General features: G+C 42.8%; 3 protein-coding genes across 4 annotated transcripts in view; all 3 read right to left on the bottom strand.

Moving 5' to 3' along the window:
• Window positions 1-2,344: 2,344 nt before the first annotated feature.
• On the bottom strand, window positions 2,345-4,600 carry LOC113023090 (uncharacterized). Of its 2 annotated transcripts, XM_026169183.1 has the most exons (3): window positions 3,344-4,600; window positions 2,871-3,178; window positions 2,345-2,765 (listed from the first exon to the last, which is right to left on the bottom strand). In XM_026169183.1, exons 1-3 carry the CDS (start codon window positions 3,671-3,673, stop codon window positions 2,510-2,512), a joined length of 894 nt encoding a protein of 297 aa, XP_026024968.1. In that variant the 5' UTR covers window positions 3,674-4,600; the 3' UTR covers window positions 2,345-2,509. The 2 variants fall into 2 exon arrangements, with proteins under 2 accessions (XP_026024968.1, XP_026024967.1); XM_026169182.1 differs by having other exon boundaries at window positions 2,345-3,178.
• Window positions 4,601-7,235: 2,635 nt separating this feature from the next.
• LOC113023085 (acidic mammalian chitinase-like) lies at window positions 7,236-13,089 on the bottom strand. The gene is made up of 11 exons (XM_026169176.1): window positions 12,076-13,089; window positions 11,699-11,728; window positions 11,405-11,609; window positions 11,059-11,115; window positions 10,795-10,960; window positions 9,890-10,014; window positions 9,526-9,649; window positions 9,217-9,399; window positions 8,718-8,834; window positions 8,485-8,611; window positions 7,236-7,622 (listed from the first exon to the last, which is right to left on the bottom strand). The coding sequence occupies exons 1-11, from the start codon at window positions 12,176-12,178 to the stop codon at window positions 7,414-7,416; spliced, it is 1,446 nt and encodes a 481-aa protein (XP_026024961.1). The 5' UTR covers window positions 12,179-13,089; the 3' UTR covers window positions 7,236-7,413.
• Window positions 13,090-26,086: 12,997 nt separating this feature from the next.
• cntn2 (contactin 2) overlaps window positions 26,087-27,915 on the bottom strand; it is a 93,020-nt gene continuing 91,191 nt past the window's right edge. Inside the window, exon 24 of the transcript XR_003272497.1 lies at window positions 26,087-27,369. The gene's annotated coding sequence lies outside the window, so the exon portion shown is untranslated. The remainder of the gene's footprint in view (window positions 27,370-27,915) is intronic.

Below are 27,915 nucleotides of genomic sequence, written 5' to 3'. Positions count from 1 at the left end.
CCAAACTTCACTATTGGTATGGTATTTTTGCGGTGATATGGCATTGCCTTTTGACCTCCAGACATGGTGGGTGTTATGGCATATGTCCAGATTATTATCCCAGTATTTCACAGACATATCCTAAATTCTTCTGTAACCAATGCCATCAGTATGTTGTGGAGGTCTTGCATGAGTTCATGGGCTTTACCCATTATGTGCGGGGTTTTTTGTGTGACACCATAATAAGACACATTTTGATAGGCCATCATTTGAAACTAAACCAGCTAATATTAATCTGGACTAAGTGTCAGGATTGCTTTCTAAATATTGATAGATTTCAGCTGTGGTAATGTCTTTCCAGGTCTTTTTGCACCTCCCTTTTGTTCATGTTTTCAACACTTTTTCCCTGTGTCATTTGTTGTTATTACACATACATTTATATATCTGTGGTTTGATTCCTTTGCATGTGTGGATTTGATGGGTTGTAGCAACATCTGATGAGAATGTCATGTCAGTAACACCTTTAGAAATATATCTACTTAGAAAATTGGTGACATCTTCAATACTTATTTTAACCACTATATGTAACCCCAGCCTGTATGTAAATCAAAGAGCTACTTGCTGTGAGGCATTGGTGCTCACTACCACACAACCACACAAGCGGGCTGCCCCATTTCATTCAATTAAAGTGTAAAGAGGAGAAGATGGCGCCGGGTGTCATGGCATGCTGTCTCTCGGTTCTGCAATATTTATGTTTTGTGTTCTTAGTGGTGTCTCTGCTAGTTTTAAAAACCCACTCTTTGTTGGTGTATGAGCGACAGACGCTGCTTAATATCCGTGACTCACTGCTGAAGTTTCCCAGCGTTAACGAGCGATGTGGAAGACTCCCGCCGCCTCTGGCGTCGGTACCGGGGGAACTGCATCGCCGTGATCCCCCCTGGAATCCTTCGAAACGGAAGCGCTGGAGAAGTGGACGAATGTGCGGAACACGCTCTGGGAAGCGTGTTCGGGTTAGAACTCGGATGCGGCAGGTTCTTACCATCGGTGACCCTGGCTGTTTAGGACTTTATTTTGGCCTGAAACAGCGCTGCCTTCTTCCTGTTTACCCTACGTCATCGGAGCACACTCACCCGAGGCTGCTTTATTGGTTGCCATGCCGACGGGATACGAGGGGAGGTGGAGCAAATATAAACAACCTACAATTACTGCCTGCTAACACGGACGGACAGAGAGTTAAATTAGCTCTCTTAAATGCAAGATCTGTATCAAATAAAACTCATGTTCTTCGGGACTTTTTTGATACTCATATGCTGGACATCTTGCTCCTAACTGAGACATGGCTGCGTGTTGGTGAAGTGGCACCCTTGCTGGAACTTTGCCCCTCCGATGGCAGCTTTTTCAGCTCCCCCAGGTTGTCTGGGAGGTAGCCTCTATCATCAAAGACTGTTTTAAATGCAAACAGATACAAAGTCCTGGTGTTTTTACCTCATTTGAGTCCCAACTCCTGACTTTAAGCTGTCCTGTGGTTCTAATTATAGTCATCTATCGTCCACCTAAATATAATGACTTGTTTACTTCGTAATTTTCAGACTTCTTGACATGTTTTATAGCTCACTACGAAAGGATTCTTATAGTGGGGGACTTTAATATTCATCTATGTTGTGAGGATAAACCCCTGGTCAAAGATTTCTTAAATGTAATTGATTCCTTAAACTTCACACAATTTGTGTCTGGGCCAACATGTAAGGGCCACACCCTAGACCTTGTCTTGGGTTACGGACTGAATGTATCAATGACTGAAAATTGTGTTTTACCTATCTTAGACCACTCAGCAATTTTATTTGATATTTTAATCCCTAAATCTCCAGCTTCTGCAAGGGCAAGATTGCCCCTCAGATCATCTCGTTATATTAGCCCCGAAGCATTGCTTGGAGTTACAGTTTTTCTCAGTCGCTTTGGTGCATTTCTCACAACAGAATTGAACTCTCCACCACTACTAAGGCACTTCTCAAAACAATTAGTGCAAACTGCAAAACATGGTGGATAACTTGCAAAAGTGAGTCACTCCATCAAAAAGAAAAGTCAGGTGTCCAAAATAAGTTGTCAATGCATCAACAACAAATCCCTTGAGCAAAACAGACAATACATTCATCAAAAGCAAGTACTGATACCAAACAAAGTGTCAGGGCTGTCACAATTACAAGTCATTAGACCAGCACCTTTGGTCACAAAATCACATGGTCTGAACATGTTCCCATTGTGACGGATGTCTTTGTAGGTGCTTCCCAATGACATGTCAAGTCCGGACCGCATGCATGGCATGTTGAAAACCATAAATTGTAAAGGACAATCAAGACACTCCATATGCACTCTTGATAATATTTAATTGAAACTGTTCACAGCATTGTGCAAACTGGGGAAATACAGTAAATCAAACATTTTACAGCAAACAAACTCACCTAGACAGTAAACCTCACTGCAGTAGTTACGACTCAAAAAAAACAAACTGAAAAACAGACACTGCTGCATATCAATCATTGATATCTAGACGCTCCCGTCTGTCTGCCCACATATTTGCATCAACATCACAGCGTATGTCAGCTCTATCGATGCATCGGGGAAAGTATCTTCTGGAGTGTCGAATCCACCCTCTGCAGGACTCTGCTGTGATGTCATCACAAGCTGCATCCATAGCTGCTAGCAGGGTCATTTGGGTATGTGGATGCCTGTCGTATACCTTCCACCTCCAGGAAGAGAAAAACTCCTCAATTGGATTCAGGAATGGACTGTAAGGAGGAAGAAACTCCATAAGCATCCTGTCGTGTGCTGCAAACCACTGCCTGACTACAGCAGAGTGATGGAAGCTTACATTATCCCAAACCACTACATACATTGTCCGATTGTCACCAGGATCATCCCTTCCATTTTGTGGGATCAGGTCCCTATGAAGAGCATCCAGAAAAGCCAACAGGTGTTGTGAATTGTATGCACCAATACGAGGAATATGGGTGTGAACACCATTCTCTGAGATTGCGGCACACATTGTAATATTCCCTCCTCGTTGGCCTGGGACATCAATGGTGGCTCTTTCTCCAATGTGATTCCGTCCACGCCGTCTGCCTTTTGCGAGATTGAATCCCGCTTCGTCAAGATATACAAACATGTGCAGGGGTTCCCTGGCCTCCAACTCCAGGATATGCTTTACAAAGGATGAGAATCAGACAGGTCTGTAATGGTGCATTTGGCAGAACAGATTGTACAGTTGGAATTGTACATAGGATTACAGTAACATGCATAAATGTAGGTTGAGTACATGGCCTAAACTGTTACAGTGAACAGAGGTACATATGCGAACATGTGTTACCTGTACATACTGGTGACGGAGCTCCTTCACTCGATCACTGTTCCGTTCAAATGGCACTCTGTACAATTGCTTCATGGACATTTCATTCCGTCTGAGGACTCTGTCTATGGTGGAAATTGATATTGACTGAATATTTCCGAAGATGGTGTCATCGTTTACGACAGTTCTTTGTATTTCTCTCAGTCTCAAAGCGTTGTTTGCAGCCACCATTGCACAAATTCTTTCCTCTTGCTGCGGAGTCATAAGTGGACCTCTTCCACCTCCTCTAGGTTGTCTGGCAGTCCTTTTTGAGATGCAGATGGGAAAACACACACATGTAAGCGCAAACATGCTTACAGTGATTGTCACAGGACTATCATTCTAAACTCCTTTCTTTACAGCATTACTGTATTGTACCACAGCACACTATGCCACACCTGGGCCAAGTCTGCGCTTCAGTTACAGTACGTCTATGTGTAAGGATCTGTAAGGTCATGTCCTAATGCAAGTCTCCTGTATGACTATGAAAGTGCAGAGCAAATTAGTTTGTGCTGCATACTGTAACTAGATTACGGTGTGCTCACCTGTTTTCCCGACGAAATGTCTGGATGATAGAACTTACAGTAGTTCTCCCAACATTTGGCTGCACCCTTCGACCAGCCTCGGCCATTGTGAGGCCATGGTTTATCACATGATCCACAAGTGTTGCCCTGATTTCGTCAGGAACGTGTCTATGTGGTTGGCCTCTTCTCACCCGGTTTTGTCCTCGTCCTCCACCGATCCTCACTCCTCTTCCACGAGGCTGACGTTCCATGTTCTGCTGTTTTGTAGATTCAGTATGCACCTCATGCCAATCCTGTGTGTTGGTTTACATTACAGTATATATGTACTTGTGGAGTGGGGGATGCTGTGCCGCGGTTCACCTGTGACTGGGTAGGAGAGGCTTTTCATTGGTTGCAAGTAGGAGTGACACACACCAATTTTCATTAGTGTGAGATAAGGTTCACCTGAGACATGTAGTTTATGGAGATTTTCATGGGAACTCCTCCAAAATAGGGTTTTCAAAATGGGTGTATGAATCGTTTGACAAGCTGTTCAGCAATTTTGAGTGCACTGACACAAGCAATGCAATGAAGACTATTAGTTGTAAGGACAATGACTATTCAGCCGGTACAAGTATGAATAATTGTGACATTCATGATGAAAGAAAGGAGATAGTGATGAATAGGAAGTCAAACGTGACCATTCTTTAGATATTTGTACTCACTCAACTGCTTCATGTCCAAAGGCAAATGCCTTTGGACGCAGTGAACGTGAAACCGCCACAGGGTTGTGCCAAAACGACTACATGTTGTGGTGGTTGAACTAACTGTTGTGCAATGTTTAATTCTGTTGTGAGAAATGCACCAAAGCGACTGAGAAAAACTGTAAATTACATCTACCTGATGTGTTGGACCCTATTTATACCCAGAAGTTATGTGTAGACACCTTGACTGTGAACCTTAATAATACACTTCTTGAATTACTGGACTCTGTTGCTCCCATAAAGAAGTCGAAATGTCAACAAAGGAACCCTATGCCTTGGCTAAATGAGGAGCTCCTGAACTTGAGAAGAAATTGTAGAAAAGCAGAGCATCACTGGAGATCTTCCAGACTAGAAGTATTTCTCCAGGCTTGGAAGGACTCACTGTCTTCTTTTCAATCAGCGATGTCGGCAGCGAAAGCAAATTATTTCTCAAATCTTATCATGAGTCATAAACATAACTCAAAACTCCTTTTCAACACAGTGTCGCAACAGAAAGTAACTCAACTCTCTGCTGTTCAAATTTGACAGCTCATGACTTTCTTATGTTTTTCAGAGACAGGGCTGAAACACTTAGGAATCAGATTACTCCCTCCTAAAGCTTTTCATTAGACTACTCGGCTGCTTTGCCTGTTGGTGCTGATAAACTATTTTCTGACTTCGAGGTCATTTCCCTGTATGGATTAACTAAGGTTGTAAAAGCAGCTCGATGTACAACCTGTTCTTTGGATCCTCTACCAGCCTGGGTTATAAAGGAACTGTGGTCAGCATTAGGACCCTACAGTCTGTTTCTTTTAAATACTTCAGTGACGACTGGAGTCTTTCCTGAATGTTTTAAATCAGCTGTGGTCGTGCCGATCTTGAAAAAGCCTGGACTGGATGTTGATATGGTTGCAAACTATAGACCCATCTCACATCTGTCTTTTTTTTCTAAAATCTTTGAAAAAGTGGTTTTTAAGCAGCTCACTGAGCATTTGTCAACAAGCAATCTGTTTGAAGCATTTCAGTCTGCTTTTAAACCAAATCACTCCACAGAAACAGCTTTAGTCAAAGTGGTAAATGATCTGCTGGTTAATGCAGACAATGATCGCACTTCAGTTTTATTACTGCTGGATCTAAGTGCTGCGTTTGACACTGTGGATCACTGCATTTTATTAGATAGGCTTGAACATTTTATTGGAATTACAGGAAATGTTTTATCATGGCTGAGATCTTACCTGTCTGGGAGGTCTCAGACTGTTAGTTTTAAAAATGATCTCTTTGAGACCTGTGCAGTGAGGCATGGGGTCCGTCAGGGCTCTGTACTTGGACCATTGCTGTTTTCTATGTACCTGCTGCCTCTTGGTGTTCTATTACGTTCTTTTAATGTAACCTTTCATTGTTACGCTGATGACCTGCAGCTTTATGTTCCTTTAACCATTGGAAATTGTGCTGAAGTCTCTAAACTAGAATCTTGTCTATCTGCAATTAAGGGCTGGTTATCGGATAATTTCTTGCTCCTAAATAATGATAAGACAGAGTTGATGGTCATTGGGCCACACAAATTTCAGCACTTGTCCCAAAATTTAATCTTGAGAATTGATGACAGTGTCATAAATTGTAGGGACAAGGTAAAAACCTTGGGCGTGTGGTTTGACATGGTGCTCTCGTTTTAAATCTCATGTAATAGAGATAACAAAGACCGCCTTTTATCATTTGAGGAACATAGCCAGACAAGTTTTGTCAAGCGACACTGCAGAGGTTCTTGTCCATGCATTTGTGTCTTCCCGTATTGATTATTGCAATGCTCTTCTTTCTGGGCTACCAAAGAAAAGTTTTAGAGGTCTACAGATGGTGCAAAATGCAGCTGCTCGCATTTTAACAAGAACTGGGAAATTTGAGCACATTAGCCCTGTTCTGAGATCTCTGCATTGGCTACCTTGTCAGGTTCGAGCAGATTTTAAGGTCCTGCTGCTCACCTACAAGGCTTTAAACGGATCGGCACCTTCATACCTCTCCGACCTTTTACATCTTTACGTTCCATCCCGTGCTCTCCGATCTCAGGACTCTGGCCTTCTAAAGGTTCCTAGAGCCAGAAAAAAGACAATTGGAGAGCGTGCTTTTTCTTTTCGTGCCCCGTTTCTGTGGAACAACCTCCCTCAAGATGTTAGGCAGGCATGCTCCGTGGAGGTTTTTAAAACTAAGCTGAAGACACATTTGTTCACTTTATCTTACAAGTCTTAATTCCTGGCTTTTAGTTTTTAAATTCTTACTGTTTTTAACTTGTGTTGTGTCTTTTACGTGTATTGCTATGTATCGCTTTTTATTATTTATTTATTTTTTATCTCTTTAGTTTTAAACAGTTGTACAGCACTTTGTTTGAAAGTGCTTTATAAATAAAGTTATTATTATTATTATTATTATTATTATTATTATTATTAATCAGTTCACAAAATGAAAACATAGCAATAATTGTCACTTAAAATTAGAGCAGCTCAATTACATATAATGTAGTAAGGCACAGTTTTAAAAATATTTAATCATGTATATGAGTTTCTTTTGTTTTTGTTTATTTTTTTTCTATGAAGCACATCAAAGACAAATATTCAAGCCAATCACTGGAACACGTTATGAATTGATTTAGTTTATTTTTGTCAAGAAAATATTGAGTCAAATGCAATGCTTTCTGTTTCTGCTCTCACTCAGGACAGTGATGTTTATCAGTTTCAGTTGTGGCAAGATTTTACTGAACCATAATTGACTGTTTTGTATTGTTGAACTTTTGTTCTCTAATTCATGCTTCTGTGGCTCAGGGCCAGTTGCAGCACTTGCAGGAGTCCCAGTAGATGAGACCAGGCTGGCAATGGTGCAGGTAGGTGTTTCCTTGGAAGCACTGGAAGTAGGTGGTTTTGTCAGCTGGGTTTTCATACAACCCATCAGGACGGCCACGGCAGAAGTCAGCAGCAGGATCCTTAGTTGTGGTAGGGCGTGGTGTAGTGGTAGGTTTTGGACCAAAGCCTGTATCACAGGAAATTGAAAAAAGGTTATATGCAGAAAGTGACCAAACTTTTGTTTTTATTCTTTTGTTTCTTTCTGCTGAGAGTCCTTAATGACCTTCTTTTATTTGCTGACTCAGGGTGTTCTACGGTCTTAGTTTTATTGGACTTGACATCTGCCTTTGTTACGCTGGACCATAATATCCTCCTAATGAGGCTTGAAGATACACTTGGCATAAGGGGTAGTGCCTTTAACTGGTTTAGATGGTATGTTTCGAATAGGTCATACTCCGTCACTGCTTCTTTTCCTCTGTTGCTTCCCTGTGGTGTGCCCCAGGGATCTGTGTTGGGCCCTATGTTGTTTTCATTGTATGTGCTCTATCTTCTCTATCTTCGAGAAGTATAATATCTCCTTTCACTTTTATGCTGACCATATTCAAATTTACTTTTGACTGTCTGATGACATTTCGTCGCCAGTACACTGTCTGCTAGAGTGCTTGAGAGAGGTCCAAGACTGGCTCTCTGATAACTCTTATATTAAATGAGAAGAAAACAGAAACAGTGTAGTTTAATAACCATATTCCCCGGGGCCAATTTGCTGATACTCTTGGACCCCCTAAAACCCCCACCTTACATTTACGAATTCTCAGTGATTTTATCCACTAGATTACGCTGAGATGCTTTATTTCCTGTTTTATCTGTATTGATTGTTTAACTAGCATTTCTCACTTGTTAATTTATTTGTACCCTGTTATCTGTTATGTTTTAACCTTGTTGTGAAGCACTTTGGTGTACCTTTGGTTTTACATCTGCTATATAAATAAAGTTGTGTTGTATTCTATTGTATTTTATAAACGCTGAGTTAGCTGAATTACACCACTTACCCATTGAAATCCTGAGGTGGTTGATGAGAGGATAATCTCCAGCTGAGCAGAAAGATCCACTGAAGTCATCCATATCCATAGTCCACACATGAGCACCTCCCAAATTGTGGGCAGTCAGCCACTGGACCTGCAGGACAGCCAACAAAACTGATTATAATAAAAGTGGGCACAATTCAATAGAACAGAACAAATGCAAGAACTTGTCTTATTTGAGGCATATCAAACCTGTTTACCTTGGAAGAATAGCTGCGCTGGTCATCATAGCCCAACCAGGAACTCCCATAGGTGGCATATGGAACCTCTTGCTCAGAGATCCATCCAAGAGTAGCAGTATTAGTGAAGTCACAGATCTGGTAACCCAGAAACAACACAGGCTTTTGGACTGACATTTTCCTTCTTAAGTGGATTAATGGTAGGTGAAGAGGTTCTTGCATAGGGCTTTTCTACTCTACTTGAGCACTCACAGGGATTTATGAAACATGCATTCATACAAGCACCTTTTCCACACCTAAATGCTTTCTATCTAACATTCACACTTTGATGAACACATTGGAGAGCAACATGGGCTTCAATACCTTGCCTAAGGATACTGGACCAGCCAGGGATCAAAACACAGAGCTTCCAATTAATAGATGACCTCCTCTACTTCCTGAGCTACAGCCACCAATCATGGAGTAATAGGTGACTTACAGCACAAACAAACTTGAGCTTTTTATGAATGTGTTATTGTACCTCATAGAAGGCCCAGAAACCTTCAGTGCGAGTGTAGGGTCCAGCACCTGCGGGCCCATTGGCTGGTGCTCCCAGGCCATTTGCCCCACCGCTAAGACGGAAGGTCCTTCCATAAGTAGGGAAACCTAGCAGCAGCTTTTCAGATGGTGCTCCCAGAGAGACCCAGTGGGCTATAGAGGAGTTCTACAAAACAGGGAGACGAACATTGCATAAAGCTTGTGTTAAACTTGTTATGTTACATTTGATTGGATAACCTTTATCTGAAGAAGAAAGCGAGGACAGATGTAGATGTGATAGTGTGGTTCTTACTATGTTGTAATGAAGTTGTATGCCAGAGTCCACAGCGCTCTCATACAGTGGGCTGTTGTGTCCAGTTACTGGATCCCAGTGACCATGGTAGTCATAGGTCATGATGTTGATAAAGTCAAAGTGTCTGTTGGGTTGGAAATTTTTGTTCAATACATTTGTTCATTTGTGAAAGACACAGACCATATGGGACCTTTGTGGTCACACAATACATGTAAAATTGGGCTCTGTGTCATTTGAAATAAGGAACACTAATAATTAATACTAATGAGTTATTTGCTAATGCTAAAGTTCAGTAATGGTGAAAATTTTTGGGGGGATTCCTTACTTTCCTGAAAATATGTACAAATGCTGAAATCAAGCTTACGGTGCAATCTTGGCGACCTCATATGCTCTATCAACAGTCTGAGGAAGTGCAGCAGCATTGGCCGATAGCAGCAGCTGAGTTCTCTTGTTTTCTATGGCATCAGCCTCGAATGCTTTTACAAGCTCCTATAGGGGGAAAGGGCAAAAGCAACGCAGAGCCAGTCAGAGAAAATTCTGATTACAACAGTGAAGAATGATTATTCTCAAAGCAATGCACTGTTATGATAAAGGGTTTTTTGGGTTTTGTGAAGAAAAGGTGTCAGTTGTTACATAAATACAGTAATGTATAAGTAAAGTAATGTATATTGTAAACTGTTAGGAAAAAGAATGGTGACAGAGGCAAAATGAAAGAAAACACGGTAGGGTACATTCATCCTTTCATCAACCACAGGGTACAGAATGTAACACAAGAAACAAGATTTCCAGTGCAGTGTTATTTCAAGGTCAAAGACACACAGGACCTTATTTTCATTTAATATTTGTGAGGTTTAACATATGAGACCATGGAGACACTGAATGGATTGATTATTATTGGCTGCTCTGTTTTACAAGAATTATTTCATTTCATCAACAAAATTTTGCAATGCCGTGATCAACAAAAATTCAACAAAAAGCAACTTTTTGAAATTAACCCAACCAAAAGAATCCAGTGGTAGAGAAAACACTTGATATTCAGCATCCATTCATTTTTTCCTGCTTATTCAGTTCAGGGTCCTGCTGCTACAGGGTGAGAGGCAGGTTACACTCTTCGTAGGTCACCAGTTTTTCACAGGGCTAACACAGAGACACCATTCACACTCATACTCACACCTACTGTCACCGCTAACAGCGCTAATCATCATGCCACAATGTAGTCTAGCTTCAACATTGCATTTAAAATTTGAGGCCAGTGTGAGCTGTGTTTACCGTGACCAATAGAGTGAACTTCTCCTTGTCACCTTCTGGGCTACCATTGTGTCCAGGATATTCCCAGTCCAGGTTTATCCCGTCGAAGTTATGGGCGTGCAGGAAACTGATGGCAGACTTGATAAAGAGTGCACGATTCTCAGAAGTGGAAACCATAGCAATGAATCTGGTGGGATGCAGGGAAATATAAAACATGACATCTCGTCTGCATGAAAGTAATAGAGGTAGATATGAGATCTGAGAACTGGTGACGGTGAAACTCACGGGCTCACTCCATTAACAGTTCCTCCAACAGTCAGCAGAGTCTTCAGTGCAGGGTTGCTGTTAGCAGAGAGCAGGAGACACAAAGACATAACCTTAAATAATTAAGGAACACCTGACTTCCAGTCAGATTGCTGTCATCGTTGTGATCCCAATTATTTCTAAATAATTACAAATATTGTGACAGAATTCAAGGTTACTCATCCTTCTTATTTAAATGTTCTTCTAAAAGCTACTCTGCTGAAAGAAGCTGCGATGGAAACACTGAAACGTGGCTTTTGGCTTAAAAGTGGTTGCAGGCTAATATTAAATTGTGGTTAATACTGGTGCATTGCACGACTGAACTCACACATTCTTCAGGCTGTTAAGGCTCCTGTACAGCTCCTCATCATTCTGCTCAACGGGGCTGATCTGGTTGAAGCTGTTAATGGTGGCCAGAGCATAGATGACATGGGTGCACAGGAAGGGATCGATGTTATCTGGTGTGAATTTGCCAGCACTCGGTCTGTACTGGGCCCAGTTGGTCATATGGCACACCAGCTTATTGGCTGAACCTAAGGGCAGATAGAGCAAAGACTCGTTGGGTTTATTCTGAAACGTTGATCATGGTGGCAAGACTCGGTCAATGAACACAGGTACTTACAAATGTGTATAACACACAGAATGCCCAGAGCTGAAAAAAGGAAACAAGAAAACGTGAAAATCGTCGCTTTTGTTATTACTGTTGTTAGATATGATTGTTAACATTTTAGCTGATGCCCGGTGCTGGTAAATTGATGTGTTTTAAATGCCATGCAGCCATCTGCCTTGTTGTTGAGAAACACCATAAATCCTTAAATCATCGCCTGAGCCGTGATCTCTAGTAAATACACGTAATCTTTATCCAAGATAGAAGGATAGAAAAAATACAGAGTAATTAAAATAACAATAATGATGAACTCAGTATTATAATGACGATGCTCTACCGCTCAATAAATTAACAAGGAAAAATTAATGGAAGAATGAATGAACGTTATTTACCTATAAGGAGTTTTGCCATGTTGTGGTCTGGAGACTCCCCTGGTGTCCTTCTGTAGAACTGAGCTTCTGAGTAATTATAAATCAGTGTCATTAGATAGTTCATCCTACACGAGTCACAAAATCAGAGCTTCAACTACAATTGCTCCTTAATTAGTCAGATGAACATTACCTGAGTGAAATTTTACAGATTGTTAAAACAACACAACAAAAAATCTAAAAACTAACTGAATCCTTAATTTGAGGCTTATGTGTAGTTGCTAGTATGTGCACTACAATGTACAAACAATATTCCCAGTTGCAGCAAAATACTAGCTGTGTACAACACAAATCAGAACCCGACTGAACTCATCGATCTCATTACCTTCCAGCAAGGCACACTGGAGCAGACTTCAGAGCTTGATGGAGTTGGACAGATTTATATCTTACTCATTCATGACTAATAGAAAGTATCAAAGTGCAAGTGATAAAGATTCAGGATGGTGGGACTCTAGGTGACGTGCCTAATAACCCCCCTTCCAGGTAAGACATGGTAAACCCAATCAATAATTTGACTTGGAAATGAGCTATCAGATCAATAGCTGACATTGCAATGATAAGCATAATCAGTACTGTATCTATTAATTAATAACAGCAAATTATCCAGCCATACATTTTCTTCTGGTTAACCACTTCAGGTTTGTCTGGGTGCTGAAACCTTTCCCAGCTGTTAGGTTGAGATCAACTGTAATGATGCAGTGTGTGCAGAATGTTCATTGGCTGTAGATTAAAGTCAGAATGCAAAGCCAAGTATTTAAAAACTCTTATATCCTTATATAATTATATTAATTTAGTACTGGGCACATTTCTAAAAATGTGGGACTGTGTATAAAATGGCTGTAAGTTAATGCAGCACCATTTTAAATCCTTTGAATTAAAGCTGAAAGCTGATTTAATTTAAAACAGAGACCAACAGTGACACAATATACGACCCTGGAAGAATGAACATTTTCAGGGATTTCTATGAAACTTTATATTCACCACAAATAAATCCATCTAAAAATGAAATTAATCATTTTCTTGAAAAACGTAACTCTTCCAAAATGACTAGACAGTCAAGTAATGGCACTGGAGTCCCCACTGACGCCAGGTGAACTCCAGGAAGCCCTGATAAGTATGCCCAGTAATAAGGCTCCAGGTCCAGACGGCTTTCCAGCAGAATTCTACAAATAACTCTGGACAATTCTGCCACCAGTATCCCACATGATGTAGCAGGAATTCATGGAAAATGGCAGACTACCAACAAATATGAACTCTGCAAATATTAGTCTCTTGCTAAAACCAGGGAAAGACCCTGTATATCCCTCAAGCTATCGTCCAATATCCCTTATTAATGTAGACCTCAAAATAATCTGCAAAGCCCTCTCAAAGAGACTAGAGGAGATAACCCCCCTCTTAATTCATCCTGACCAAACTGGTTTCATAAAAGGTAGGCACTCATCAACAAACACACGTAGATTACTTAATTTGATAGACTGTTCATGCAGAAAAAACACTGAAACCAAAAAATTTTCTCTAAATGCAGAAAAAGCGTTTGAGAGCGTTAACTGGAAATTTTTATTCGCAACTTGACACAAATTTGGTTTGGAAACTCATAAACTGGTTAAAAAGTATTATACAATTTTCCAACAGCTTGTGTCAGAACAAATGACCAGACATCCTCCAGCTTCTGTCTCCTGAGGGCACCAGGCAGGGATGCCCACTCTCCCCTTCACTGTTTGCAGTGTTTTTGAAACAGTAGCAGCAGCAATTAGACAGAATACAGTGATTAAGGGCATAATATGCAAGGATGTAGAACCTTTTACTTTCATGTAGTAGCCTGACTACATCTTCTAAGGTATTAATATCTTTCCGCTTCTTTCTTTTTGGAGGCTCTGAGATGTTGCTTTTCCTCCAGAACTCACAAACCAATCTCTCTGAGGTAATTACATTAATAAACTATTTTTCAAGAGTTTTCAGATTATTCGATTAACTGGTCAAAATCTACAGTTCTTCCGATTAATTGCTCCTTCCATAATTCTTCTTCTACCCCACTGTAACCTGGGAATACTCAATATTTAGGTATTAATTTCTGTCCTAAGCTTGCAGATTTAACTAAATTAAACCACATCCCACTAATAAAGAAAGAAGAAGGTGATCTGGCTAGATGGAAATCTTTACCCATATCACTCATGGGAAGGGTCGCTGCAGTAAAAATGATGGTCTTGCCAAAAATCAATTATTTATTGTCAATGATCCCGAACAAACCGTCACCAGACTGGTTCAGATCTTTGGATTCTCATATTTCTAAATTCCTTTGGAAACATAAACTCAGTGTATCAGAGGACCAAGGATAAAGGAGGATTAGATCTACCTAACTTTCAGCACTACTTCTTAGCCAACAGGCTTCAGTTCATCTCAGGATGGTTCAAACACGCTCTGTTAGATGAACCTTGGCTAGATGTAGAACAAGCACTATGCAATAATCTAGAGATTTCAGACAATTTATCAGCTCAAACATCAAACGACATGAATGCTTTAAAAGCATCAGCATCACCTCTTCTCAGACAGCATGGTGGGAGTTTCTGAAGTTGACAGAGTCTTCATTAATCCCATGCAAACGTACACCTATCTGGAACAACCCTGACATATTACAAAACATTAATATGATTAATTTTCCAGATTGGAGTGGTAAAGGAATCAAATACTTTGAACATATATTAGAAGGAACAGAATTTATCTCATTTGACGGACTAGTTACACAATATAGAATAGAATAGAATAGAATAGCCTTTATTGTCATTGTACAGAGTACAACGAAATTGGAGTGCCACTCCCTTGGTGCAAGTTTCAATAATAAATATAAATGTAAAATATAAAAAGTACAAAAAAAACAATCGTAAGTACTCAAACAATAGTAAGTACAATATATACGGGATAGCAGCATTAATATAATGACAGTATGAATAGCAGCATAATATAATGACAGTGACGGTATGGAATAGGTTCAATTGTTTTTGTGCTTATTTACTACGGTGATAGCTCTGGGAAAGAAGCTATCCCTGAATCTGTTTGTCCTGGTTTTATGTGACCTGTACCGTCGGCCTGACGGTAATAGTTCAAACAGTTGGTTGCTGGGGTGAGAGTGGTCCTTGATGATATTGCCAGCTCTGCTGAGGTACCGAGAGTTTGCAGTGACCTCCAGGCTGGGCAGAGAGCAGCCAGTGATCTTCTGGGCTGTGTTGATGACCCTCTGCAGTACTTTCCTGTCTGCAGCTGAGCACCCTGCATACCATGTTGTTATGCCGTACGTTAGGATGCTCTCTATGGTGGCTCTGTAAAATGTCACCAGCAGCCTCTCCTCCAGGTTGTTCCTCCTGAGCACTCTCAGAAAGTGGAGACGCTGCTGGGCCTTTTTAACCACCGCTGTAGTATTTGCAGTCCAGGAGAGGTCATCAGATATCTGCACGCCCAGAAACCTCATGGAGTGTACCCTCTCCACACAGCTCCCGTGAATGTAAAGTGGGGCCGGGTCTGCTCTGCCCTTCCTGAAGTCCAAGATAAGTTCTTTAGTTTTCGTGGTGTTCAGTTGGAGGTTGTTAACTGAACACCACTCAGTCAGTCTGTTGACCTCATCTCTGTAGTCCGACTCATCCCCCCTTGAGATGAGTCCAACCACTGTGGTGTCATCCGCGAACTTTATGATGGTGTTTGAGAGATGGGTAGGGGAGCAGTCGGATGTGTAGAGCGTAAACAGGAGGGGACTCAAAACACATCCTTGTGGAGACCCGGTGCTGAGTGTGATGGTGCTGGACCGGTGGGGGCCGAGTCTGACAGACTGTGGTCTATTTGTCAGGAAGTCCTTGATCCAGAGGCAGATGGGGGTGGAGAGTCCCAGGTGAGACAGTTTCTGGACCAGGATCTCCGGGATGATATGATTGAATGCTGAGCTGAAGTCCAGAAAGAGCATTCTCACATAGCTTCCTCGGTGCTCCAGGTGACTCAGCGCAGTGTGGAGCGCTATGGTGATAGCGTCCTCGGTGGAACGATTTGTCCTGTAGGCAAATTGGTGGGGGTCCAGAGTGGGAGGCAGACCGGCCCTGATGTGCTGACAGACCAGTCTCTCAAAGCACTTCATCACTACAGGCGTAAGTGCAACAGGCCTGTAGTCATTTGGGCTGGCCACAGCTGTCTTCTTGGCGATAGGGATGATGGTGGAGGTTTTGAGGAAGGGCGGGACGGTGTTTGATGACAAGGAAAGGTTGAAGATTTTAGTGAAGACTCCGGTCAGTTCGTCAGCACATGCTCTGAGAACCTTTCCATGTATTCCATCAGGACCTGCCGCCTTCCTGGGATTCACTGACCTTAGAACACACCTCACTTGGTGCTCCCTTAGTGTTAGTGTGCCAGTGCTGGGGGCGGGTGGAAGTGGTGTGGCAGCTGAGGGCTTGGTCGTCTCAAAGCGGGCGAAGAAACGGTTTAGATCCTCAGCCAGTGAGGCATCAGTCCTAGATGTTGCCTGGTTATTGCTTCTGTAGTTGGTAATGTGATTGATCCCCTGCCACATTTTTCTGGGGTCGTTGTCAGCAAAGTGATCTTCAATCCTCCTCCTATAGGCAGCCTTAGCTTTCCTGATGCCTCTACTCAGGTCTGCCCTGGCCGCCCTATACGCAGCCCTGTCCCCTGACTTGAAGGCAGTGTTGCGGCTTTTTAGGAGGGATTGCACTTCGCTATTCATCCAGGGTTTTTGATTTGGAAACACCCTGACCCTTTTGTTGACGGTGACATTGTCAACACAGTTCCTGATGTACGAGAGTACAGTGTCCGTGTACTCCTGGAGGTTGTGGCTGGAGAATAAATCCCATACAGTTGTTGAGAAGCAGTCCTGCAGTTGAGAAAGGGCTCCTTCAGGCCAGGTTTTTATTGTCTTTGTCTGGGGCTTTGTTTTTCTCAGCAGGGGGGTGTAGGTGGGGGTGAGGGACATGCAGAGGTGGTCAGATCCAGCCAGGTGGGGGAGGGGTGTCGCTCTGAAAGCATGCCTGATGTTTGAATAGTCATGGTCCAAAGTGTGTTCTCCTCTCGTAGCAAAGTCCACGAACTGGACAAATTTAGGAAGCACAGTCTTTAGGCACGCTTTGTTAAAGTCGCCGGCGACAATAAAAACCCCATCGGGGTGGGCAAGCTGTTGTTTGTTTATGGTGTTGAGCAAGAGGCTGAGAGCCGTGCTAACGTTAGCATCCGGCGGTATATAAACAGCTATCACAATAACTACTGTAAACTCCCTCGGGATGTAAAAAGGTCTGCACGAGACTGCCAGAACCTCCAAATCAGGAGAACAGTGTGTGTGAATGATCCTGCTGTTACAACACCACTCGTTATGCACGTAAACACATAGCCCCCCTCCTCTGCTTTTACCTGAGTTGCTGTTTCTGTCATGCCGGTGTAGCGTGCGGCCTGCTAACTCGACTGCAGCGTCGGGAATCAGCGGGTGGAGCCACGTCTCCGTAATAAGAATAATGCTGCAGTTACGTGCAAAGCTTGTGTTGGCTATCTGTAGCTCCAATTCGTCAAGTTTGTGGGTGATGGATCTGGCGTTCGATAGGAAAAGGCTCGGAAGTGCTGGCCGGTGTGGATGTTTGCGTAGCCTAGCGTCTGAGCCCGACCGGCATCCCCTCTTCTGCTTTCTTTCCCTCCGTCGCCTTCTACGCTTGCTGGGCGGGCAGACCATCCACGGTGACCCTGGCGGTCTCGCTATCTCCACCAGGATGTTGTGTGTTCGCTGATAGTCGCCAGAAACAGACAAACTATATTTAAAACCTAGATCAATTAGGTTCTGGCGACTGTAAGAGATGGCGGCGTTGCAAACATTCAAAAATATCCACATTAAAAGTAAAAACGAGCACCAAACTGGAGAGCTAAGAGCCGCTGCACCCGTGCGCGCCGCCATCTTGGTTTTTTTTTGTTTTTGTTTTTTTTTATGGGATCAACAAGAAAAGATTTTTAGAATATCAACAAATTAAATCCATAGTAAAAAAGAAATTTAAACCGGGTCAAGTTGAACAACAAACACCACCAAGTGTGGTTCAATTTCTTACTCTTAAAACCCCCAAATTACTATCCAAAACATACAGAATGCTTTCTAAAACAGATGAATCAATATCACTTCCTATTGCAAAATGGGAAGCGGATTTATCAGTTAACTTAGACCTAAACTTCTGGTCTCAGATTTGCTTAAAAACCTTTAAATTGATTAGAAATCCCAGTCTTCAGTTAATTCAATACAAAATACTACATAGAGTGCACTATACAGGTCATAGGATGTTCAAGATGGGCTTTACGTCTACCAACAACTGCTCACACTGTCAAGGCAATACACTGGACAATTACATCCACGCTCTTTGGTTCTGTCCACCAGTTCAGAAGTTTTGGCGCGAGATATGTGAAGACTTATCAAAGTGTCTGAAATGCAACATTCCAGCCTTTAGTGTGCATGCTGGGCAACTTGGATGAGGTCACTGCAGAAATAAACACAGCCCACGTTGTTTTTACTGCCCTATGCATCGCCAAGAAAACGGTCCTCATTAACTGGAAAAATAAAAATAATCTTAATTCTAACCAATATAAAAACCATCTAATAGATCACATTAGTCTTGATACAGCCTCTGGCATCACATTAGATCAATCCCTTTGGGCTCCTTTGAGCGGCTCCATCACCTAGTGAGGGTTGGGGTGTCGTGGTTTTGTCACGCCTTCGCTAGTATTGCTGGTGTGTGTCATAGGCGTGGGCTTGGGGCATCTGGGGAATCCCTAGGGACATTTCAACCGAGGAGCACCACCTGGGGACCGTGGTCATGTTCTAGTGGGGGCTCTGGTAACTCTTGGGTGGTGTTTTCCTGATGGCTGCGTGCAGCAGGGCTGGGGTAGGTTTGCATTGGTGGACATGGGTCACTGGCCCAGTGACCTAGCTGCCCCTGGGTTGTCTGGAGCGGGCATGGGGTCTTGGGGTTCTGGGAGTGCTCAGTCTCCAGGCTTTGGCTGGGTCCTGGGGGCTCGGGTCCTGGCTGGTATGTCGCCGGGGTTGTGGGTTGGTGCATGCACTTGGGCCCTGCCCTGGCGTGGGGGGCCTCTGATGCGCCGGCGGAAATGGGGTTATTTTCAATCGGTGGGGAGTTTGTCAGATCCTTGCAGGAGGTCTCTGCTCCACAGGAGTCCACTCTGCAGGTGGGCGAGTGGCAAAGGAGAGGTGGAGAATGAACTCAACCTGGGTGTTGATTGTCTTATATAGTGTGGTAGACAGTGTTGGTCAAGTTACTTGAAAAAAGTAATAAGTAACTAATTACTGATTACTTCCCCAAAAAAGTAATCCCGTTACTTTACTGATTACTTCTTTTCAAAAGTAATTAATTACTTAGTTACTTAGTTACTTTTTAAAAACACGATTTACAACCTGAAGAGGTGATAAAGCGATAGATCTTTCAGCCCAATTCTACTTTTTCTACATAATCCATCATACAAAATGTAATCAAATGGAAAAGTCTCTTTTTAAAACTTGTTTTATCAGTTTTAATCTTTTAACTTCATGCATCAAGCAAACATTTTATTATATGCAACATTCTCTGACTGGAAGAAATTAGTTTAATATTTAGACCTATTTTCTGCACATTCCAGCTCATAAAATAAAATATTTTTTGTGTTTACACTCAGTCTTTCAAATAGATGCAAGTAAAATACAGCAGAAAATAAATAAAGTCAAAGACTCAGTGGTCCTGTTACTCTATTTTCTTTTTTTTGTGTGTGTGTGTGTGTCCTGTTTGGATCTTTAGCCATCAGAATTGTTGTCTTAAGGCCAAGAAAGATGCCAGATTTATTTTACCAAGTGGATCATCATGGCCTTGCCATATTGGTCCATTTGATTGACCTTTATTATAATTATGAATTTATTTTATTTTCAGTTGCTACAAACAGGACAGACATGACTGGGGGATAGGACAGGGAGAAAGAATGAAAGAAAGAGAGGGAGAGAAAGAAAACCAAAGGGGAGAAGAGACGGTGAGAAAGGGGGGAAAAAAGAAAGAAAAACAAACAAAAACTCCTGGATCACCTGTATGGAGAAAAAAAACAGAAGACAAAGCAAACAACAAAGAGCAACATAATAAAAAACCAGCACCATCACAATAAACTAGCTAGCAGTAGATATCAGTAGATACTAAATAATAAACGATATTGTGCAGCACGCAAGATAGACAGCGCACAATGTGCTTTGAGGCAGCAGCCAAGAAAGGTGTACACAGGTGAACACCCGTGTGTACACCTGTGTGCATACCTGTGTGGATCAGCATGCTTGTATTCCAAAGGTTTCTCCATGTAAGGATCTGCTAGGGAGTGTGGGAAGCCATAGCCCCGTCCCCCAGGGCATGAAGCAGGTATGAAGGAGATCCAGGCCCCCGACATCCAGAGGCCCCAGAGTACAAGGACCCGAGGAGGACCACTAAAAGGGGGGGAACCGTGCCACCCTCCTGGGAAGAGCTGAGTAGAGCCCCAAACGAGAGGTCACCCAGCAGCCACGGAGCAGAGACCAGAGGGGGTTGCAGTGTGCAGCCAGCTGTGCCAGAGAGGACCGAGCTTCAGGCCCAGAGGCCAGAGGCCTGAGGGCACCCCACCCCCTGGAAGGGGCCCAGCCGGGCCACAGGCGCCAGGCCCTGCCAATCGGCCACCAGGAGTGAGCCGGTACATACATGAGCGCCCAGCCCCAGACGACAAGGACCACCAACACACCAACGTCTGAGGGCATCAGCCACCGGCAGGGAGTGTGGTGAGGGGAGATAGGCCTCCGTACTTTGGAGGGCTTGAGATGTACCCAGAGAGGTCGAGTCTAAGACCCAACCTGACATATAGACACAGACGAACAGGCGCACGCAGACAGAAACATGCATTCCCACCCCCATATACACAACCAAATACTCGGCACTCACCCAACGTGTAGACAGACACAAATAGACACTGCACAAACAGTCGCACTCCCCAGACATACTCTATATCCCAGGTCCAGGTACCCCCGCCCCCAGAGGGGCAAGCTGCACCTAGACCCAGGAGATGTAATCCTTCTGTCTGGGGTGGAGGCAAGCGGACCACCTCCTTATCTGCAGTAGCAGGGAGGCCCCGCATCCCAGACCCCAGTCTGACGGCCAGCACCTCCTCCCAGCCCCCCAGCCCTGACGGCTAACAGAACCGGGGTGAGCGAAGACCCCAAACCTCCCTCCGCCCGCTCATATGTCGTGTTGCTGTGTGCTGTTCTAAAGTGCATTTAAAACACAGGAGAGCATGGTACTAGCTTCCTCTCAGAGAGCAGCACGGCTCTTCCCAAAAACCCTCAGTGTCTAAATACATTTAAAATTGAGGGTAGGGCACCAGCACCAGAGGTGGGTTGGAGTACACCGACCATCCTCTGGATGCTGTAAAACGTGCCCACCCCCAAGGCCCTATATGTATGTGTTATGTAAGAGTGAGTAATGTGGATGTCTAGGTTGCAGAATAAAATTGAGGCACAGGCGGCCAGAAGGGGACAGAGGGGGAGTGCCTCCCCTGCACCCTGGTGACATACCTGCACCCCAAGCCCTGCGTGTCTGGGTGGGTGTGGTAGAGCGGGAATAGGGAGGCAGCTGAGGATGGGGAGGGAAGAAAGGGAGGGGCAAGCAGCCCCTCCCTGGGGCCAGCTCCCCCGCTGACCCCAGTAGGCACCCCCACACTCTGGAACCCACCAGGGCAAGGGGGCCCAGGCCCATCCGGACCGGGGCCCGCAGCAGCAGCACAGCCCCACAGAGTCCGGGGCAGCCCACCCGACTCCACCCCAGAGAAAACTGCACCCACCCCATCATCCAATCATCTCCCAAACTACACAAGACAATAGACACCCAGGTTGAGTTCATTCTCCACCTCTCCTATATCTCTCCCCCACCTGCAGAGTGAGCTCCTGTAGTGAGGAGACCACCTGCAAAGATATAACAACCTCCCCACCAGTTAGAGAACCCCCTAGTAGGGCCGATGCACCAGAGGTCCCCTGCACTGGGGCTGAGCCCCCCTGCATCCACCCGCCCACAAACCCCAGACCGGGGGCGGAGCACCCCCAGACCCCCAAGCCTCCACACCCGTCCCGGACCCACCCAGGGGCAGCCAGGCTACCAGGCCAGTAACCAACGTCTGCCAGCACAGACCCTCCCCCATCTCCGCTGTATGCAGCCACAAGGAAAACACCATCTAAGAGCCACTAACCAGGTCATGGCCACATCCCCCAGGTTAGTCCCTCCAGGGAAACAGCCCTAGGGACTCCCCGACGCCCTAAGGCCGTCCCTACCCCCATATCAACCACAATAGCGAAGGCAGGACCAAACCATGACCCCCACCCCCACTAGGTGATGAAGCCGATCAAAGGAGCCCAAAGGGATTGATCAAATGTGATGGCAGAGGCTGTATCAAGACTAATGTGATCTATTAGATGGTTTTTATATTGGTTAGAATTAGGATTATTTTTATTTTTCCAGTTAATGAGGACCATTTTCTTGGCGATGCATAGGGCCGTAAAAACAACGTGGGCTGTGTTTATTTCTGCAGTGACCTCATCCAAGTTGACCAGCAAGCACACTAAAGGCTGGAATGTTGCATTTCAGACACTTCGATAAGTCTTCACATATCTCACGCCAGAATTTCTGAACTGGTGGACAGAACCAAAGAGCGTGGATGTAATTGTCCGGTGTATTTGCTGTGCAGTGTGAGCAGTTGTTGGAAGGCGTATAGCCCATCTTGAACATCCTATGACCAGTATAGTGCACTCTGTGTAATATTTTGTATTGTATTAATTGCAAACTGGGATTTCTGATCCATTGAAAGGTTTTTAAGGATATCTGAGACCAAAGGTTTTGGTCTAAGCTGATCGATAAATCCGCTTCCGCAAGTAAGAAATTGTACCACACTTGGTGGTGTTTGTAATTCAGCTTCACTGGGATTAAATTTCTTTTTTACTATGGATTTAATTTGTTGATATTCCAAAAATCGTTTCTTGTTGATCCCATTTTGTGTAACTAGTCTGTCAAACGAAATAAAGTCTGTTCCTTCCAATATATATTCAAAGTATTTAATTCCTTTGCAACTCCAATCTGGAAAGTTTATCATATTATTGTTTTGTAATATGTCCGGATTGTTCCAGATAGGTGTACGTTTGCATGGGATTAATGAAGGCTCTGTCATTTTTAGAAACTCCCACCATGCTGTCAGAGAAGAGCTGCTGTTGATGCTTTTAAAGCATTCATGTCGTTTGATGTTTGAGCTGATAAATGGTAGGTCTGAAATTTCTAGGTTATTACATAGTGCCTGTTCTACATCTATCCAAGGTTCATCTAAGAGGGTGTGTTTAAACCATCTAGAGATGAACTGAAGCCTGTTGGCTAAAAAATAGTGATTAAAGTTAGGCAGATCTAATCCTCCTTTATCCTTGGTCCTTTGTAGTGTTTTTAAGCTGATACGTGGGGGTTTATTTTTCCAAAGGAATTTAGAAATATACGAGTCTAGAGATCTGAACCAATCTTGTGATGGCTTATTTGGGATCATTGAAAATAAATAGTTTATTTTTGGCAAGACCATCATTTTTATAGCGGCGACCTTTCCCATGAGTGATATGGGTAGACATTTCCATCTAGCCAGATCGCCTTCTACTGTCTTTAAATATGGGATGTGGTTTAATTTAGTTAATTCTGAAATTTTAGGAGAGACATTAATACCTAAATATTTTATATTTCCAGAAGCAGAAGAATTATGGAAGGAGCAATTAATCAGAAGGACTGTAAATTTTGACCAATTAATTGAGTAATCTGAGACAAAGAATTTATCAATGCAATTACCCCAGAGATATTGGTTTGTGAGTTTTGGAGAAAAAGTAACACATCATCCGCATAAAGGCTGATTTTATGTTCTACATTCTTACATTTTATGCCCTTAATTGTTGTAGCCTGTGTAATTGCTGCTGCTAGTGGCTCAATATTATTTTACAATAAATTGCAAACAGTGAAGGGGAGAGTGGGCAACCCTGCCTGGTGCCCTCAGGAGACAGAAGCTGGAGGATGTTTGGTCATTTGTTCTGACACAAGCTGTTGGGGAATTATATAATATTTTTAACCAGTTTATGAAAGAGGATCCAAAACCAAATTTGTGTAAAGTTGCAAATAGAAATTTCCAGTTAACTCTGTCAAATGCTTTCTCTGCGTCTAAAGAGAATATTGTAGTTTCTAGGTTTTTATCATATGAGTAGTCTATCAAATTAAGTAATCTACGTGTATTTGTTGATGAGTGCCTACCTTTTATGAAACCAGTTTGGTCAGGATGAATTAAGAGGGGGGTTATCTCCTCTAGTCTCTTTGAGAGGGCTTTGCAGATTATTTTGAGGTCTACATTAATAAGGGATATTGGACGATAACTTGAAGGAAATACAGGGTCTTTGCCTGGTTTTAGTAAGAGACTGATATTTGCAGAGTTCATATTTGTTGGTAGTCTACCATTTTCTTTGATTTCCTGCAACATCATGTGAAAAACTGGTGCCAGAATTGTCCAGAATTCTTTGTAAAAATCTGTTGGAAAACCGTCTGGACCTGGAGCCTTATTATTGGGCATACTTATCAGGGCTTCCTGGAGTTCACCTGGCGTCAGTGGTGAATCCAGTGCCATTGCTTGAGTGTCTAATAATTTTGGAAGAGTTATGTTGTCGAGAAATTGATCAATTTTGTTTTTAGATTGGTTTATTTGTGGTGTGTATAAAGTTTTATAGAAATCCCTGAAAATTTTATTTTTTTAGGATCATATATTGTGTTCCCAGATAAATCTTTAACAGCACAAATAGTTGTTTTTTCTTTATTGATTTTTAACTGGTTAGCAAAAAATTGTCCGGATTTGTTACCGTGTTCATAATTTTGCAGGCGAAGTCTTTGTACTAAGAATTTAGTCTTTTTATTAATAATTTCATTTAATTCTAGTTTTGTCTTGCGTATTTTGTTTAATATTTCTTGATCTTGGTGTGACATCACATAAGGATTTGATGTATATTTGTATATATTTTATTTATTGTTTACTCTATTTAATTTGTAAAATATGTGTACACACACACACACACACACACACACACACACACACACACGTAGAAAAATATTTAGTATACACATCCAGAAATGCATATACTATTATATATTGTACATATATTTATTAGTTTCAGATGTAGCCATTCTTGTATTTTGCTTGTTTACATTATTGTATTTTGCACAACTCTGTTGCTTGTGAAGCTCGCACACAAGAATTTCACTCGCATGTGCTGTACCAATGTACCTGCACATGTGATGTGACAATAAAAGTGATTTGATTTGATTTTGATTTGATGTTTTTCTCTAGTTCCTGAATTTTTTTGTTTTCTTCTTTCTTCTTATGTGATGAGAAAGATTATTTTACCTCTCATCACAGCTTTCCCTGCTTCCCAGAGGACAGATGCTGATGTTCTAGGAATGTCATTAAAGCCTAAATATAGAGTCCAGTCTTTTTTAAAGTATCTTCGTCTTTGAGCAGTGATGTATTAAATCTCCAGTTTTTACTTGGCGTAGTATTATTCTTTTGCATTAGTGTTAAAGATACAGGAGAATGATCGCTGACAGCTATAGGGTGAATCTCAGTGTCTGAAATGTCGTTCAGCAGTGAGCTGCCGACCAAAAAATAATCCAGACGAGAGTAGGAGTGATGGACATGTGAGAAAAAAGTATATTCCTTACTGGTGGGGTGAAGGGAGCGCCATGCATCGCAAAGACCAAAGTCACTCATATACTGTTTGATTATATTTGTGGACTGCCAATTACGCTGAGTTCCTGCTGTGTTGAGCCTATCCATGTCTTCATTTAGTCCAAGGTTGAGGTCGCCTCCAAGAACAATTGTGCAATCTAAGTGTTCAGAGAGTGCACTAAAAAAACCGTGAAAGAATGAGGGTTCATCAACATTTGGACCATATATACTTACAATACCTAGCTTTTGGTTAAGTATAGATAGTTTGACGAATAGGAATCTGCTCTCTGGATCTATAACTGTATCGAGTACTGTGAAATTAATATTTTTATGTATTAGAATTGCTACTCCCCTTTGTCTAGAATTATAACAGGCTGAGAACACGTTAGGAAACTCGGGTGTTTTAAGTTTATTCAAACCTGTGACAGGCATGTGGGTTTCTTGTAATAAAACAACGTCTGCCTGTAATTTTTTAAGTTGGTTAATTATTTTTAACCTTTTTTCCCTAGAGCCAGCTCCATGCACATTCCATGTACAAATCTTAGCATGCCCATAGTTGTGTGTTTGTGGCTAATGATGTACGCTGTATGTCTCGCTTAGACGGGTGAGGAAAATGGAAACACATCTTTTTTTTTTTTTGGTGAGTAAAGAGAAGAAAATGCATGGTAAGAAGCTCCATAGGTCTGACTATGTGTGTGCATAATAACTAATATGAGCAAATGTGTGCGTGTATCCTATATCTGTGTGCGCTGTGTGGCTGTTGTAAATGTGTTGCCTTTAAACGCATGTGTGTGCGTGATCGTGCAGAGTAAGCATGTAGAAATAGACAGTGTCGCTTGTGGATGGATAGGGAAACAGGTGATCGACGCAGTGATAGAAAAGAGAAGCAAATAAACCAAAGAGCAAGGTGCGCGACAAGAGGGAGAGAGGGAAAGAAATAAAAACGGAAACATTCCAATTAAAGCGTTGGCGGAGAGTGACGGTGACGTTATACTAAATTAGCAAACTGAAATTACATAGTTAAGCAAAAGTTAATACAAGAGAGTGTGAGTGAAGAGGATAGTGTAGCGGATTCTTATCTGGTGTGCGGTCAATACAGCCATGGAGTGATGCCGGGGTCGCAGTAGAGCTGTCCGTCCACGTAGAGCCGGTCCACGGCGATGACAGCTCGGGAGCCTTTCTGGATAAAACTACGTCTGACTGGGAAGAGGACCCTGCGTCGTTCCAGGATCTCTTTGGGGAACTGGTCGTTCACGCTGAAATCCGTTCCTTTCAGCTCTCTGCCACAACTCTTCACCTGCTCCTTCTGCTTGAAGTGGCCGAATTTGGCTACAATAGGACGTGGTCTTCCTGTCTTCGGAGCCCCTATGTGATGCACTCTATCGAACCCTATGTTTTTCACCGTGTCCTCCGGCAGCTTCAGGTGGATTTTAATGAAGCGTCTCACGGTCGTTTCCGGGTCCTCTCCGGCAGACTCTGGAATACCAGAAAACACCAGATTATCTCTCATGCTACGGGCTTGTAAATCCATAACGGTCTCTTTTATTTTTTTATTTTCTATGTTTAATTGGGTCACATTTTCGGTTAGAGATTTGACCGAGTCCCGTAGCGTGACGTTTTCCGCAGCAAGTGTTTCCACCTGCCGCTGGCTGAACTCCAGGGATTCTTTTAGAGATTTAAATTCCCGGTGTAAGATCTCCACCAGGGACAGCCTTGCATCAAAACTGGACAATCACTTATCAATTGACTCCAGGATGTCGACGATATCTTTGCTGGCAGGCAATGTTGTGCCGGGGGAGTCTGCCGGGCGATATCGCCCGTCTCAACTTTGGCCGGGGAAGACGCGCTCTGGGCCTTCTTCATCACTAAATCTTCGAAGCACCGGTCGATGTAATCTTGGAGAGCGTCTAAACTCTCCTCGTTGTCCTCCAGGGTGTTAGAGATGATAGGACAGATGTTGTTAGTTATATGACAGTTGGTTAGTTTATTTGGCAATACTGAAGCTTGAAAAAACTTTGTTAA

The sequence above is a fragment of the Astatotilapia calliptera genome, chromosome 5 (genome assembly GCF_900246225.1).
Source record: "Astatotilapia calliptera chromosome 5, fAstCal1.2, whole genome shotgun sequence".
NCBI classification, from domain to species: Eukaryota; Metazoa; Chordata; class Actinopteri; order Cichliformes; family Cichlidae; genus Astatotilapia; species Astatotilapia calliptera.
Note: the sequence above shows the minus strand (reverse complement) of the source record. Positions and strands in the feature narration are given on the sequence as shown.